Source organism: Botryllus schlosseri, chromosome 4 (genome assembly GCF_051294905.1).
Source record: "Botryllus schlosseri isolate E-star chromosome 4, Bs_hap1, whole genome shotgun sequence".
Classification (NCBI taxonomy): domain Eukaryota; kingdom Metazoa; phylum Chordata; class Ascidiacea; order Stolidobranchia; family Styelidae; genus Botryllus; species Botryllus schlosseri.
In genome coordinates, this window is record NC_137239.1 from 22,610,957 (window position 1) to 22,627,843 (window position 16,887).

General features: G+C 40.0%; 1 protein-coding gene across 2 annotated transcripts in view; it reads right to left on the bottom strand.

Annotated features, from left to right (window-relative positions):
• Window positions 1-13,254, bottom strand: part of LOC145438265 (E3 ubiquitin-protein ligase MIB2-like) — a 63,589-nt gene extending 50,335 nt beyond the window's left edge. Inside the window, exons 1-3 of one of the 2 annotated variants that reach the window (XM_080315650.1) lie at window positions 12,555-13,254; window positions 12,353-12,499; window positions 6-233 (exon numbers count right to left, since the gene is read on the bottom strand). In XM_080315650.1, the coding sequence (XP_080171776.1) occupies window positions 6-233; window positions 12,353-12,382 (258 nt within the window). In that variant the 5' untranslated portion in view covers window positions 12,383-12,499; window positions 12,555-13,254. Of the gene's footprint in view, window positions 1-5; window positions 234-12,352 lie in introns of both variants that reach the window. The other variant, XM_080315651.1, reaches the window with a different exon arrangement.
• Window positions 13,255-16,887: the final 3,633 nt, after the last annotated feature.

Consider the following 16,887-nt stretch of genomic DNA (forward strand, 5'->3'; position numbering starts at 1 on the left):
CATACCTGATCACCCCACATCCAATCTGGGCCACGGATGACACGAAATCCAACTTTGATCTCATCTGATGTTGATTCCGAGTTATTTTTCGGTGTCATTTCGTTCGCTTGAACTGGGTTGGTTTCGTTTTTGGCCGTGCATTTATTTTTGGGAGCTTCCATTTTAATGCAGTCACTGTAAACACCTCCCATAGCATGGAAAGACGAAAGTTTGACTGAAATAAAATTGATGACCTGGAATGAATATGCAGCATATTAGGGGAATTCTTGATTTGTCTGGTATACATGATTATGTGTCCATATAAAAATGACACTAAATAACATAATTTAGTTGGTTAGAGAAATATGTTGCTTCAGAATGCCTTCTAGAAATAAAAGCTCTTCTTTCTAATCCTATCCAAAGCTGGAGTAAATCCTAACCTTAACAATTTGCCAGCAAAATATGTGGGCGGTCAACCAAGGAAGCACCAAAATGTGTGGGTAGGAACTAGGTAAAATATGCTTAAAGTTAAGCTACAAAACAAATTTCTTGCCTACCCTATTTAATATCAATCCAATCAAACTATATAACATATCAAATTATGTAAAATGCAAAGTAAAATCGGATAATAGAAAGTAGGTCGGCAAATACAGCTAAGTTACCGAGTTCAAGAACAAATTGATACAGATCTGACGGAATTATTACCATGTATAAAGTACCTGGACATCAATACAATAAATATATAGTGGAAATCACACTGAAATATCAATATTGAGACATATTAGTCTACAAATTAGCTTTCTCATCAGTTTCAACTCTTGTAATGGTGACTTAATTATAATCCTATTGGTTGCAACTTAGACATTTTGTTGGATATTCAGGAACAAATCTAGGAACCATGTGTATGGAGGAAGCCACCCAAATCTTTTGTTTATATGCTAATATATTAACATACATCTTGCAAAACTTTTTAATACAATAGTAATAAAAGTTCTGCATATCGTAGACATAGCTTGTCATTTGCTAATAACACTGTATCTTTCACTTTGTGACTTTTTAGCTGAAACATCTCATATTTTAAGTGTGGAAACATCACATTTATCTTTTACTGATCGATGCTAGTTGCAAAATAAACATCTAACAACTACTGTGGTAACGTCATACATTCAATGTCTCCATACACAGCTTACAACACAAAAATTATACTAATTTCTGTCTGATTATTATTTATATTTCGAAAGTTACTGAACAACAAGCCAGACTTCAATGCCCAAGTACCTCAAATAAGAATGTAAATTTGCTCTAAGTGCATGAAACCATTTTGATTTCCAATAATCAGTGAAACGACTCACACAACAACTAGCTAGCAGCCCGCTACGTTGCTCGGGAGGCAGTCAGCTGCGATAAATAAATCCAGCAGATAACGAGAGTTGGTCAATATATCAACAGAAAAAATGAAACAAAACGATACGCAAGAATGCGCTATCGTGAAAGGGGAGTCCCCGCTCTAGTGACACTGCGTGCTGGGGAGAGAATTTATTCATTGACAATCGACTTCCTACCGGAAACTGAACTAACTAACTGAACTAACAAGATTGATATGCTCAAAAATTGCTTGGATAACCGTTAATCATTGCGACAAGATAGCGTAATGGTTAAGCGTCCCGCTTCTTGATCGGTAGGTCGTGGGTTCGATTCCCGGCCGGGTCAGACCAAAGACCCGATTAGTAACACTGGTATCCATGGCTTCCCTGCTTGGCGCTCATGCATTACTGGGATAGCAAGAAGGGGTGGTGCATGACTTAGAAAGCCGTAAAGGCTATATCTGCACTTCCTTGTCCGGCGGCATATGCACATCATGCACTCATGGTATGCATATGCTCAGATCGTGTGTGTGTGTGTGTGTGTGTGTATCATGAGTCGGTGTATACGCCGCAAAAAAACATCAAGGACAAAAATAAACTACGTCCTTTCCTTTTCCTTTCCTTTCCTTCATCACGCAAGGATCGCGCTCCTTGAGTATCGCGGAACTTTTCTTGGGTTCTGGAACGCCAGAGAAATTTTATCACCAGATGGCACGAGAGATGGTCGCAGTGAAGGTGAACGAAAAACGTACTGTAGTAGTTGGCTGTTGGAGTAAAATGAGGCCAGTGTTGGCTCATCGGGAAAGAAATTGCATGCAAGACGCGGCTATCTGTAAATGGGTATTTGTATTTGACGTAGAAAACAGAGAAAGGGAAGAATTCGTCAACAGAATGAAAAGAAACAGGTCATACACGTCAAAATGTGGGATTGCAATGCTACTAGGCTGCATCAATATATATGTCCGATTTATGATTACTAATAATATGATGTAGCATTGTCTATAGCCCGTCACTTAAGGCTTTACAAACTCCCTATGTGTCGTCATAATATCGAACTTGATCGCCAACTTGGAATCCAAGCTAATAGTAGCTGTTCTGCTTTTGCAGCTGAATTTCTCTGTATTTTCAGAGTACAAGCTAGGAAAGTTTACCAAGTGCCAAGTGGAACACCATACATTTTCATGTTCACGGGCAACACTAAGTTGTATACTTTTACCATACGTCCTGTCCTCCTTTTTCAAGAAATCGAAAATCTCCACCGAACACGCCCAAATGTCCTCCTTTTTGGCCCCTGTGGAATCTCAGTTCATTTTTTGAAATAAATCCTGCGTTATGAGAGCTTTTCTGCATAGAATAATTGAGCAATTAAACAGAAAGTTCTGCGTGACGTTGCCACCATTTCCACTGTGGCTTTTTGGCACTTCTTTCACCTTTATCGCTTTGACAGCCATGCGATTGCAAGGGCCAAGGGGCAGGCACAACTAAAAAAAAACGCCATAAATGACACGAAATCTGGATTTCGACGGCAAGGATGTCGAGTTGGAAAAATAACCTCTTTTTTAGTCGACATAATTGCATTTCCTGTAGAAAAAATTTCATATTACCTGATCTCTCGTCTGATATTATAGGTTTTGTGATTTGTAAAATGGGTCCTATCTTCCGGATCTCAAAATATGGTAACCCTCAATCTGTAGTCGTTGTAGGGAACACTGGTTTGATCAGGGGTTATATAGGGTTCTAAACTTGGGGCATGAATGCTAATTTACTGAAGGGGGCAATCTCGAGCATGCTCTACCACAGATATTGGATTCTAACTCTGCAATGTGCAGAATATATCCATTCATGCTTTGGTTCAGCTTACACATATTGTAATAATGTGGTATTCTTACAATTTAGCCACTGCATGCTTATTGCTTATGGCTGTTTTAGACGGGATATACAGTTGATTATGGAAAACTGGTACACGACATGACAACAGCAATGTTTCCAGCTGGCTATATTTGTATTTCTGCAATATTGATTCAAAAACTTCTTCATTGCTCTTCTTGCCTGCTCTGCATTGACCGTCCAGTATATTTCACAGCTAAACATTACAATCCATCATGCCTGTCGGTAACTATGGTGCGGCGACTCAATCGGGACAGAAGCCCAGCTGTTGGGGAACTATAAAGATGGGTTTTGGAATGGGCTTCTTCGTTGGCATGTCTGCCGGGGTTATTTTTGGAACGTATGGCGGCCTAAGGATGGGACTAAGAGGCAAAGAATTGTTAGGCGCAATGGGAAAGACAATGGTACAAAGTGGTGGAACGTTTGGAACCTTCATGGCTATTGGAATGGGCTTGCGTGGATGCTTATGACATGCATATGTGTGACCTCACGAGGTACGGGTCAACGAAATGAGCCACAAATCCAGCAGAGCAGTATTTGAATTCAACAATTCTGGACACTTTGTACTAGGAAATTGCTGTGATCATTTTGAATGCATTGCTGTGAGAAGCTATCGATATTTGTAATTGAATGCTCAGGCGTTGGTGGATTATTATTATTTGAAGTATTTTTTCATAGCCTCGTCTCCATGCCATTTGTTTACATTGAGAAGTTCAGTGACATCTCACTGCATGCAAAATATATTGAAAGTACGTGAATGGTACTGATTCAGGATGTTTTCTGTTGAAAGGTCTGGTGGTGTTATTTTTTATCACTTGTTGTTCATGAGACTGAAATGTGTGTTTGACAACTTTATAGGGGACGCTGCGATATAATTATGATGTGGTCTCAAATTAAAGTTGATAAATTTTGGCTGTAGTCGTCTATTCCAGTAGGTTGACGTATCGAATTGCGGTTGAAGATTCATGCGACTAGTACCATTCCACTTTATCTCTGTGGTATTAAGTTCACTCCTGCGTCATCGCTTCTTGACCCTTTGCGAAATTTCTAGCACGCGCTTGCTCGACTCGACGCTATCAAGCAGTCAGACGGAAGGGATTTTTGATCGTTGTCAGACTTTGCTACGAAGGAGCCATTCCGTATGTACCATAGTTAGACACAAACCTGGGTCACAACGTTTTCTCCATTTGACTGAAGTCTGCTAAGGGCAGTATTCGAGCTAACTTCCCGTGAAATTTTGGTAAAACTTGTATCAATCATAAGCTACTGCGGAATGAATTACGAGTATTAATTTTATTCCGCTTAGGGCCTGGGAACCACCCAAAAACTGCTTCGCGTTGTGACGAAATGACATTGAGGAGAAACGATGCCCCAGCTCAGAATCAGCGGTGGCGCCATCCAAGCAGGCGGCGGAGGTTATTCTGGGCTCTTCATCCCCCGTGACGTTGTTCTTACGACGACAAAAAGACCCGATAAAAGAAAGAAATGGCTTCTAAATAGGGACCGACGAAGAAAGAATAACATCGAAGAAGACTGGGTCGAGGTAGATGCCGGTTCAAGAGATCCCGGCTAGTTGGTCGTTTGGCGTCCCCCTATCTGTTTATTACATCGCATTGAACATTGTGTAGTGCAGAGGTCTCAAACACGCGGGCCGCATGCGGCCCGCGACGGCATTTTGGAATTTCAAGTATTCAACAATACATTCAAGTGCCATATATCTTTTTTAGATACAAGATCGTAAAGCTCACCCTAAAACTACTATAAAGATCACTAAAATCTCGAAAAATTTCAATATCACATCTGGCTTACCATACGTCCTCTTTTAAGAGGATTTGTCCTCTTTTTTGAAAGTGTCCTCGGAGGACGCTCTTTTGTCCTCTTTTTTGAGATTTTGTCCTCTTTTTTGAAAATTTAGGTCAGATTTAGAGGAAATTGCGAGTGATATGCCGCAAATTAGCCCAGAAGTGAAGCTCCAGCGGGTATTTCGGAGTGAAAAACGGTGCTTTTAGGTCTGAGCGAAAAGATTACCTTTTTTTAGTCATCCACCTGACAAAGTGGAGAGAAAAACGGTATTTGGAGCTTTGAGCGGAAAAGATGACCTTTTTTTTTAGTCAAGCGAGCACAAAGTGGGAAAAATTTACCGGTTTTTGAGAATTCTTCTCCGGTTTTGCATGTCTGAAATTTCTGAAAAGTGTCCTCTTTTTACATTTCCAAAATATGGTAAGCCTAATCACATCACTTTTAAAAGCTGCAATGCAGTAGAACAGGGGCGGGCAACTTCTCCAGTCGGCGGGCCGGATATAGGAAAATGAAGTACTTGGCGGGCCGGATTGCTGAATCGATATATTATTCGCCCATATATCCACATATACAAGGAATACATCGTATTTAATGAATGTATTTTAACGACAACAATGTCACTGCACAGTAGGGTCACCATACGTACTCCTTTAGGAGGATTTGTTCTCCTTTTTCGGGTGTTTGAAAATGACCTCCTTTTTAAGGTTTTGTCCTCTTTTTTCTAGAATTTTGGATTAAACACAGGGCAAAATTCGACCTAGACACCATAAAATAGCACTGAACTGACGCTCAGGCGGGACTGGCGGGTATTTCGGGAGTTGAGCGAAATTTGACCTTTATTTTACTCAACCGACTGCGAAGTAAGAAAAAGTGACCAATTTTTAAGGATTTTCCACCGGTATTCTAAGTTTGAAAATTTTGGCAAAGTGTCCTCCTCCTTTCCCGATTCCAAAATATGGTAACCCTACTTCACAGCCATTTCTCGCCGTTAATGACGAAGACAATGTGGATTTGAGAATAGCATTGTCATACAGGCGCCACCATGTCTGGTTCTCTCCGATCAATCAACACACGGCGCAATCCTTAATTAAGATTTCAAGGCGTTCGATAAGTCCAGTACTCCAAATTTACAAAGATATCAATTCATTAGGGTTGAGTAAGGCGTCTTCTAGCGATAGCCCGCGTTGTCGAAATTTGAATAGTGGCCCGCGACCCGTTTTGAGGTGGCAACCACTGGCATAAGCGGTGTCTTACAAAAGCCTAGAAGTGCTCCGTGCTACATGTCGGCAATTACGGAATCAAAAATAGGAAATATCAGCCTGGTGTAAATGACCTTTGTAGTCGACAAACACCATGATAACCACAAATGACATTGGGATTGAGTACATCGTAAATGCCGATAATCAGGCCTGTTTATTTTTGGATATTGGGTTTTATTTTTGGAGATTCTCCAAAAATAAGATTTGAAAACATCCAAAAGTAAGATTTTTTTGGATGATGTTTTTCAGTGAAATATACAAGTCAGAGCGATGTAAACGACCAGAAAACTCATAAACCACACAAAACAGCACCTATGTGAGGGAAGAGGTCACCGAAACGCTAAAACTACTTCCACTCAATCCACTTCACGTTTCTGCTGACCTTGCCTGCCTGCCTGCCCGCCCCTCCGCCTTTGTACTCCTATAAGTTTCACAGTGCGACACGTAGAGAATACGGGAAGGCAGCTTGAGTGAGGCAAAGGGAACGGCGAAATCATATACAGCCACCTCTGTCACAATCACTTCGTCCACGCGATGACGGGACTCATCTGCTGATGCTTCAGACGGCAACACAACTTGATCCAGAGTAGATGGAAAGCGTGCGACCCAAGTTTGTTGACGCTCGTTTATTGTCAATGAAGAGGGTGGCCTCTTGGTTGACTGGAAACCGTACCAAACTCCTTGATGTTATGGACGAAAACAGTCCGACGTGTGCAACTTCGCTGCTGTGGTGGATCCATCTGATCGTTCTCGATCGCATGGTCATGCTCGCACATAGCTGAGCACCACCGTCACGAAGCTTCATGGTCTTGATGTTCTGATCATGGAGCAGCAGGAGCTCATGCGCCTGGTCGAACGCCTGTGTCCAGGTGAGGACTGGGACGAGGACCCCCACAAGGAAGGTTTTCTGGTCAGAGGGTGTTGGTCTGTCAAGTTCAATAAGGCACGCAACTTCGTGAAGGATCAGAGGTTTCAAGCGCATTACTGACGAGCGCTTTTCAGGAGCAAAGGCTTGGAAGATTGGAAAGTTTAAAGAGTTGGACATTCCTCCATTTTTGGACCCCTAACCTCGATGTTTCCCACAATACGACGTTCGAGGCCGATATCTCGAAAATCAAGGGGGGGGGCGTCTCGCAGTGATTAATATTCTCTAGAAGGCATCCTCCAGGCCAAAGACAAAATTTGTGAAGAATGTATTGGAAAGTTAGATCAAGATCACTGACGATATCTATGTGTTGGAGAGTAGTAAGGGAAAGCAATTTTGTTGCAGGCCAATCAGAGAGCGCCACGTCATCCTAATTGCCACGCCCATTTTCATCCCATAAGGGAACATTCATCTGCTACGTCATCTGTGCCACATCATCAAGCGTCACGCCTATAGTGCCACATCATCCAGTGGCGGCTCGTCCTATAGGGCAACTGGGGCATTGCCCCACCTAAAATTCTGTTCAATAACAATTCTTTACCATTTATAGACGCACAACAATCTATATATACCGAAATCACAGCGAAAATCGTATTCTTCTTGTCCTTTCGCTTGTAAATGCCCATATATAGCGAAGTCTCTGCGAAAATCGAATCCTCTTCTGTGTTTTCGCTTTGCGAATGCCTAGCCGGGGCTTGCCCCGGTTGCGCTCATAACAAGCTTTGACTGTCTATTCTCTCAAAGCCGCGCACAATAAAGAGACGGTGATTTACTCTCTCCTATTCATAAAATTACCGAGCAACCGGGGCTCAATAGGTCTGTGCCCCTAAGGTGTGATGTAACAATCGTATCTATATCTGAACTCGGTTACCATCATATGCGTTTAGTCGACCTTTGCTCGTATAGGTCGATTTTGATGGTGTTTCACACCATGAAAACTCTTGAAACTTGGTATGTCATGTCGTGATGGGAGTATTTACCATTGGTCCAAGTTTCAGGGTTTCTACTTAAAGTTTAGGGTAGTAAATCCGTTTCCGAAGTTGAGTGTGTGCTGATCCGTCATGTATCGCTAACAGATTTTACTCGAAAGCCGGTATTGGTATCCATTGATTTTGACGATGTTCAATACTGAGATCGGTTATGACATTTGGCACGGTAAGTCTTAATGTTTGTATCGAACGCTGTACCAAGTTTTAAGTTTGTCACTGAACTATGTTAGTGGTAATTTCGTTTCCTAAGTCGAGTGAGAGCTGACTCGTCATTTATCGCTAACAGATTTTACGCAAAGCCGGTATTGGTCTCTATTGATTTTAACGATGCTCCTTACCTAGATCTGTCATGAGATTTTGCACGGTGTGTTTTGATTTTAGTATCGAACGCTGTGCCAAGTCTCAAGGTTGACACTCAATGATTAGGGCAGTAATTTCGTTATCGAGGTCGAATATGGTAGAGATGTGCTCAGATCTGACACTTCAGCCTACAACGCATTGCGGATTTCACGCAAAAGCCAGTGTATCTGTGGTAACGTTAACTGTGTTCCATACTGAGATAGGTGACGAGATGATGATATCATTCTCATTTGCATTCAAATATTTACTTTGATATTATATTCTCCAATGTCAATTTCACCGTGAAATTGTGGCCTTCAAGCCATTTGCTTACAACCCCCTGTCAAGCGCGATAGCTATTTCGTTTTCGATGTCGGCTAACAGCTGATCACTTGATCAGCCTATTCCTCAGTAAATTTTACGCATTATTTTGACAGTGTACCATACCTAAAAGGGCCATGAGGCTACTTCTCGATGATGTCATGTAACAGTGTACGGCTTTCACCCACGTATATATTCGGTAATATATTTTCCAAAGACGATTTCGCAGCAGACCTATAGACAGTAATAAAACCATATGTGTCGTGTTACAGTCTCCAGTTTCAAGGCCAAAATCTCCTATGCTGTACCGAGACCGAGTTTCCGAGACTGCTATTCTTGGTTCTTCAGAATGATGTTTTGGATTCAATATGACAGGCCCAATGTATCAGATAACAATTGGGTATGTGTGTATTATGTGTATTTAGGACTAATATCATCCGTCCATATTTTTTAAACTTGATTTTATGTGTACAAGTTACGGTTTCTGCAGTTTCCACATTTTACGACTTATGTTTGCTGCGTCAAAACTTACCTTGGCTAGAATCGACAGATTTTCTATTATGTGTATTTAGGACTATGTATTTAAATTCCTATTCAGATTATACATAAATGCGAAAACTATGATGTCTATGTAAGGTTATATTCTCCGGATAATATTATTAATATCAAAATTCTACACATCATCACTAATTACTTAATATAAAATGCGATTTTGAGCGCTGCGACTTGATAATATGAACCCCTACGCTTCTGATGCATGATTTTTTGTGATAAGGACCTAGGTAACATTCAGAGTCTGCAACGATTGTTTGGATATACATTATAGCAATACCCACTAAACTATAGGCGGTTATATTACTCTATTGGTCAGAGATAACTCATCCGTCCATATTTTTAAACTTGATTTTATGTATACAAGTTACTGTCTCTGCAGCCTCCACATTTTACGACTTATTTTCATTAGACGCAGGCAAGCGCTTCTCCAGTTCGGAGCTACGGAAACAAATCACTCGCATGTGCGCGTTCCGAATAGTCTTGTAGAATTTTCTAAAGTCGTAACAGCTTAGTAGCATATACGCAAATCCCAAGGTGAAAATAATCGAACGAACTATAGCCGTAGGCGTGCGATTCGCAGGGCTTTATTTATACAAACTCTATATCGATGCCTGTACGCGAACCCCAGCGTTAAAACGATTAGGTCTAATTAACACGTTCTGAAGCCGAAAATTTAGTCAACATCATTGAGATAGCCATGATTTGAAGATGGTGATCGAGTGTGACAATAGCACTCGCCAAGGTTAGACAAACATAACCTTAAACTACTCTCTACTTCACAAAATATAAAGTTATAAAAGTAAGCAGATTTCTATGAAAACCCGTGAAATAGAAGTAAAAGTAGCCTAGAAACATAACTACTTAATGAAAAATCGTGATTCTTGAAGTGACCACATTTCATACGATTCAGTCCTTTTCATGTCACTAGAATAAGGTGATTAAACTGACAGTGAAACGCCGCTGGCGTCTTATAACGTAATAATGTAAGCTGCGTCGGGTGCTGCTATAATGTTAGGAGCGAATATAGTAGAAAGTTCACGTCTGGACACCTGTAAGCAGCTGCGCATACTACCGTAGTAAAACGCATAACGGAATTCACGCAAAAGTCGATATTGCTTTGTGATGCTTTTGATGTTGTTCCATACCGATTGGGAAGATAGGACTCCTAATTTCCTAACTAACTACATAATCCCTAGTAACGTAGTCAGACGCATAACGGAATTTACACAAAATCGGTATTGCTCTGCGATAATTTTGACCACTATGTTTTGATAATAACTTGCTTCCGAGAAATAAATAACATTCATTATACGTTAGATGATACTTTTCCTTGATATTCTATTATGTGTATTTAGGGCTAATGCGACATCACTATATTGGCGACAGGCCTGATTTGAACACACTAATTTTGCGAATTAAACTTATCGCCCAACACGGACACTCAATGACGAGCACCCCGGAGACCCGCATAAATGCTCCACAATTCTCGACATATAATATACTGAGCATATAATAAGCTAACAAAACCTATACTTGAGTACTCCGAAATGTACAAGTACTTTAACTTTACACGACGTTTTTGTAAAATGAATACTAATTTTAATGGAAAATAAAAATTATGTACTCAAGTAGGTTTTTGTCTACACGCACCAACTACTCAAGTGTTTATGACACAGGAATGATTCATTAAGTATACCGCAAGCAGGCCAAACCTATACTTGAGTACTCCAAAATGTACAAGTACTTCGCTATGTACTCCCTCCACGTAAAAAGTATCTAGGTTTTAGACTACTTTATCGATTTTCGATGTTGCGCAAATACCACAAACTTTGCTTTCTTTCAGAGCTGGCAACTAAATGCAAGACAGACTTTACGCAAAAGTCTCTATTCTGAAAATTTTATCAAGTTAATACATTAAAAACTTATACTTGAGCACTACGAAATGTACAAGTACTTTATCTTTACACGACGTTTTTTGTAAAATGAATACTAATTTTATTGAAAAAATAAAAAATAAAAAAGAGAGAAAAATTACATTTTATCCCGGAACGCAAAAAGAAAAATCGTATGAATTTGTAAACTACTTATTCATGACATAGTAATAATTCTACTTGTACACTTTTTCACATTTTATAACACTTTAAGTAGTACTTAACAGTTTCAGTTTTAAATAAAATACGGAATATAAACTAATCGAAAAATTCGGTAACCAATTGCGCGTAGGCTATGCATACAAATGAGGAAAGTTACATCAACGCGCGTTAACTAGTTGTATCGAGTTATCGAATGATTTTTTCCTTACATCAAAACAACTAGAACGTGAAACTACATTAAAAACGTATCTAAATGAGCTCCAGGGCATTGTGATTATGCAGCATACCAAATTTCATCAACCATTTCATGATGGAACAACTTTAAAACTAACGCAGTTCTATAGCAACTTTTGCCTAAATCTGTTTTCGGTAGCGTATACATATACATAGTCAGCTTTAATAACAGAATTACCAAGCTAATATGTGACTCCTCACCTTGCAACTTGGTACGTAGTTGTAGGACATTGTGATTATGTAGCATACCAAATTTCCTCACGCATTTCATAATGGAACAACTTTAAAACTAACGCGGCTCTACATCGACTTTTTGCGTACATCTGTTTTGCGGGAGCGTATAGAACGTACCTATACATAGTCAACTTTAATAACGGAATTACCATGCTTAACATTGAATCCCAACTCTAAACTTGATACGTAGTTGTAGGACATTATGGCAATGCACCATGCTAAATTTCATCACACATCTAATGATGGAACACCTTTGAAACTATCGCAGTCGAATATCGACTTTTACGCATATCTGTTTTTCGTGAACATAGCATATACCGATACATAGTCAATTTTAGTAACAGAATTAGCATGTTAAACATTAAATTCTCACCTTGAACGTTGGTACGCAGTTGTAGGACATAATAACAATGCACCATACCAAATTTCGTCAGGCATTCCATGATGTAACACCTTTAAAACCAACGCAGTTCTATACAGACTTTTGGCTAAATCTGTTTTTCCGTAGCGTAGCACGTACCTATACATAGTCAACTTTAATAACGGAATTACCATATTAATAATCGACTCCCCACCTTGAAACTCGGTACGCAGTTGTAAGACATTATGACAATGCACCATGTCTAATTTTGTTACGCATTTCATGATTGAACAACTTTTAAACTAACGCAGTTCCATACCGACCTTTGCGGGAGCGTAGCACGTACCTATGCATACTCAACTTTAATAACGGAATTACCGAGCTAAACATTGAATGCGCAACTTGAAGATTGGTTCACAGGTGTAGGACATTATGACAATGGAACATATCAAATACCGTGTTTCCATGAAAATAACAAGACATTACACATCCAGTATACTTCCAATCGACATCGCGCTGGTTGATGCGGCGCTGTGCACCATATAGATGCGGCAATCAATGCGGTGATGATGTGGCAATGGATGATGTGGCACTATAGGCGTGGCACTTGATGATGTGGCGCAGATGATGTGGCAATGGGTGTGCTATAGGTGCGGCAATGGGTGGATGATGTGGCAAGGGGGCGTCCTATAGGTGCGACAGAAAAACACACATATTTGACCGTAACATGGTCTTAGTATGAACCGACATGCATTCGACTTGTGGAAAAATGTGTCGCACACTATTTCACCGAGATTACAACCCTTTCACGGATATTCGTTGGTGCTATCGATACGGTGAACAGCACGTTATGTATAGCGATATCTCCACAGTCAAATACGCGAACCATGCACAACCATATACCCCGACTTTCGTTGAATATTCACGACACCAGCAAATCTGTACATCTCCTTTCCCTCGACATGAATGATAGAATCCTCATCCCAATGCGCAGTACGAATGGTGGGTTCATCGGGTGTAAAATCCAAATCAAATGACACCAAGGTCTGCTTTCTCATTTTCAATATTTCCACCACCGCATCTTGTCTGTGTCTTAGCACTACCGTGTGAGGATGGCGAAATCTGTGGGTGGTAACACGGATGGACATGATATTCTTCGATATGATCAACTGAAACCACGGATGTGGTGGGTTAGAGTCTTGTCGTGATGGTCCGTTTCGAAATGCAAGCGGATGAACTAGACCAAAAGTTTCGAAGATGCGTTTTATAATTGCTGTAGGTGTGAAATAGACATCGCACTCTTGCGGGGAAACAACACGAATTCAGTCTTCACACCGCAGAAACACAGCCGCTTGGTTAACATCACAAAACCGCAATTGAACTCAAGATTGCCATACACGGAATCGCTGTTAACGATGTCTGACTGCGGCGTTTCGACGAGTAACGAATTCTCGTATTTAGTATTGATTGTGACACATAGTCAAAACAGCGACAGTTTTCACAACCCGGTACATACATTGAACCAACTGATGTAAGGTGAAACACTACGTTCACACCAAAAAAAGTTTGCAGGTATGACCACCACCAACATATAGAGTAGTAAGTGAGTAATTAAACTACATACCCCGATTTTACTATATTCCGAGATCCGGATCACGATTCAAGTCTACCTGAGAATCCGAACTACCCTGTGAAGTTGATATATCAAGTTGTGAACCGTGAAAGGGTTGTAATCTCGGTGAAATAGTGTGCGACACATTTTCCACAAGTCGAATGCATGTCGGTTCATACTAAGACCATGTTACGGTCAAATATGTGTGTTTTTCTGTCTCCAAGTCAGCTACCCCCACATTGAATGTACAGAGTCGGTGCATGTATGAGACTTCAGAACATGAATTTGTAATCCATGATGCTTGTAGTGCCGGCCATGATGTTATCCATGATGTATGTAATGCCACACACCTCCTTTACGCGAATACTTGGTATCTATGAACAATCGTGAAGTATACTGGATGTGTAATGTCTTGTTATTTTCATGGAAACACGGGGGTGTAACATGTTTGAATATTGTTCATTGGTTTGTCGATTCAGAGTTGATATCCGGATCCGGTTAATACTTTCTCGGGTTTCCGATTTCAAACTGAACGGTGGGATATGTATTGACCAATAAAGAGTGACACAATATAGTAAACATGTGTGAGAAAACTCACAAGTAGCCCGGATCTGTTAGCGCGACGGGGACATAAATTCAACCATTATCCGTGTACCAAGCAGTTACCAAAGTCATGGAGGTTGCTAATTTCAACATATTGACTCTGTGGGAGGCTAAAGCACGAACCGGGACACACACAGACACACACACCAGGACACACAATATCCGTCGATTTCCAAAGCATACATTTCGATATACAGGAGCATATTGTTATTTCATGTGGTTAACCGTTGATATAGATGCGATGCGATCGACGCGGGTATACTCTGAAACCGGTTGTCCGTTTATATGAGAAAAGATGCTGTGAAGGACTTTAAAAAGCGGCAGTTGAGCAAGACGTAGTTTGCTTACTGCAGTAATTCATTTCACTTGCAGAACTTCTATGGCCAAGCTCCACGTGTGTGTTTCAGAGTAGTTCCAAATGAATGAATTTCATTTTCACGTGCTTGGATTCGTTTTACCATGCTGTAAAATACTGTTACATGCCCAAGTTGGGGATTCTCGTTACATTGTCTTCTTGTGTGTTGGTGATTAAATACATTGCGACGCTGTCACTTGGCTCTTAATTGGGTTGCTTCATCTGAAAGAACTAATTTTGTCTGTTATAATACTTTATTTGACTTGTATGGCGAGGCGTCTGGTATCGAGAAGTGAGATCGCAAGCAATCATTGAGTCAGTCGTGATGTCTGATTGGGTGTGTCGGCCTCTTATATCCAGCAAGTGTAATGTGCCATATTAGGCCATAAGTATCGTAGGCCCCGCGTGAAGTGTACAAATTTCGATGTTGCGCAAATACCACAAACTTTGCTTGCTTTCAGAGCCGGCAACTAAATGCAAGACAGACTTTACGCAAAAGTTGCTATTCTGAAAATTTTGTCAAGGTAATGGTTTGAAAACTTATACTTGAGCACTCGTACTTCTTGAGAATACCCAAGTAGGTTTTTTGCCTAGATGCACCACATAGTCTCAAGTCCTTATGATATTGGAGTACATCAACTTCATGATAGCTAGAGTATTAAACAGTAATATACCTAGACTACTAACGTTTTACTTACTCGGAAATGACTACTTCTACCTTATTTTAAAGGATACCTCGTTCGAAGCGAAATTGTATGTGGTTTTGGATAACATCCAAGATGTAGGCTCACTTTGAAGGTTACTTCGTAAAACTCAAATATTGCGCAGTGAGAGTTCGCAAATTCTCGAAGTATTTTTGTTATTTTTATTGCGATAAGTCATTCTGCAGCGCGAAAATGCGTCGTAGGATATAGATGAAACTAGCACCACTCATCAAGACCGCTGAAAACAGTACGTTTCAACATTTAGTAGCAGTAAATTTCTAGTAAAGTACAAGACGTGATGATTTCCGAGTGAGTTAAAAAGTATTGCAGGTATAGTTTACCTGAAAACCGAATACTCTGAAATAGAAGTAGATGCAGTGTAAATAGTTAATCACTTGATTAAGTTTAGCGCAAGCAGATAAAACCTATACTTGAGTAGTACAAAATGCACGAGTACTTCGCTATCGCCTCCCTGCACGTAATAAGTGCTTTTACCGATACTCGTCGGTTTCAGTTTTAGATAGAATTCAGAAACCAAATAATTTCATAAACATAAGCTAATTTAATGAATTTACTCGAATGTACTATGCCGCGCTGATAAGATTAATTATAATATACTTATCATGTTACAGCGATTTTTCTAGCGTAGAAAATCTTTAAAATGTAGTAAGCAGGCCAAATGAAGATATTCGTTGAGTTGAATAAACATAAAAAATACTCTAGACCACTTTATCGGTACTTTACAGTTTCAGTTTTAGATAAAATTTGTCCCTTTCACCTATAATTACAACTCCTCGCTATCTAAACATGTTTAGAATACATTATTTGCGATGATACGAACCCGTGAAGTGCTCAAGTAGCTTTTCGTAGGATATAGATGAAACTGACAACACTCACCAAGACCGCTGGTCCACTGAAAAAAGTACATTGTAGCAGTAAAGTCCTACTAAAGTACAAGAAGTAATGATTTCCCAGTTAGTTGAAAAGTAAGTATTGAAGGTATAGTTTGCTGGAAAAAGCGAAAAACTCTGAAATCGAAGTAGATGCAGTGTAAATAGGTAATCACTTCATTAAGTATAGCGCAAGCTGGCCAAACCTATACTTGAGTACTGCAAAATGTACAAGTACTTCGCTATGTTCTCCCTCCACGTAAAAAGTGACTAGGTTTTAGACTACTTTATCGGTACTCGACAGTTTCAGTTTTAGATAAAATTTGGTAAGACTTTAAATTTTAAAGTAGTTTGAGCTTACGTTTGTATCACCTTGACAAGTA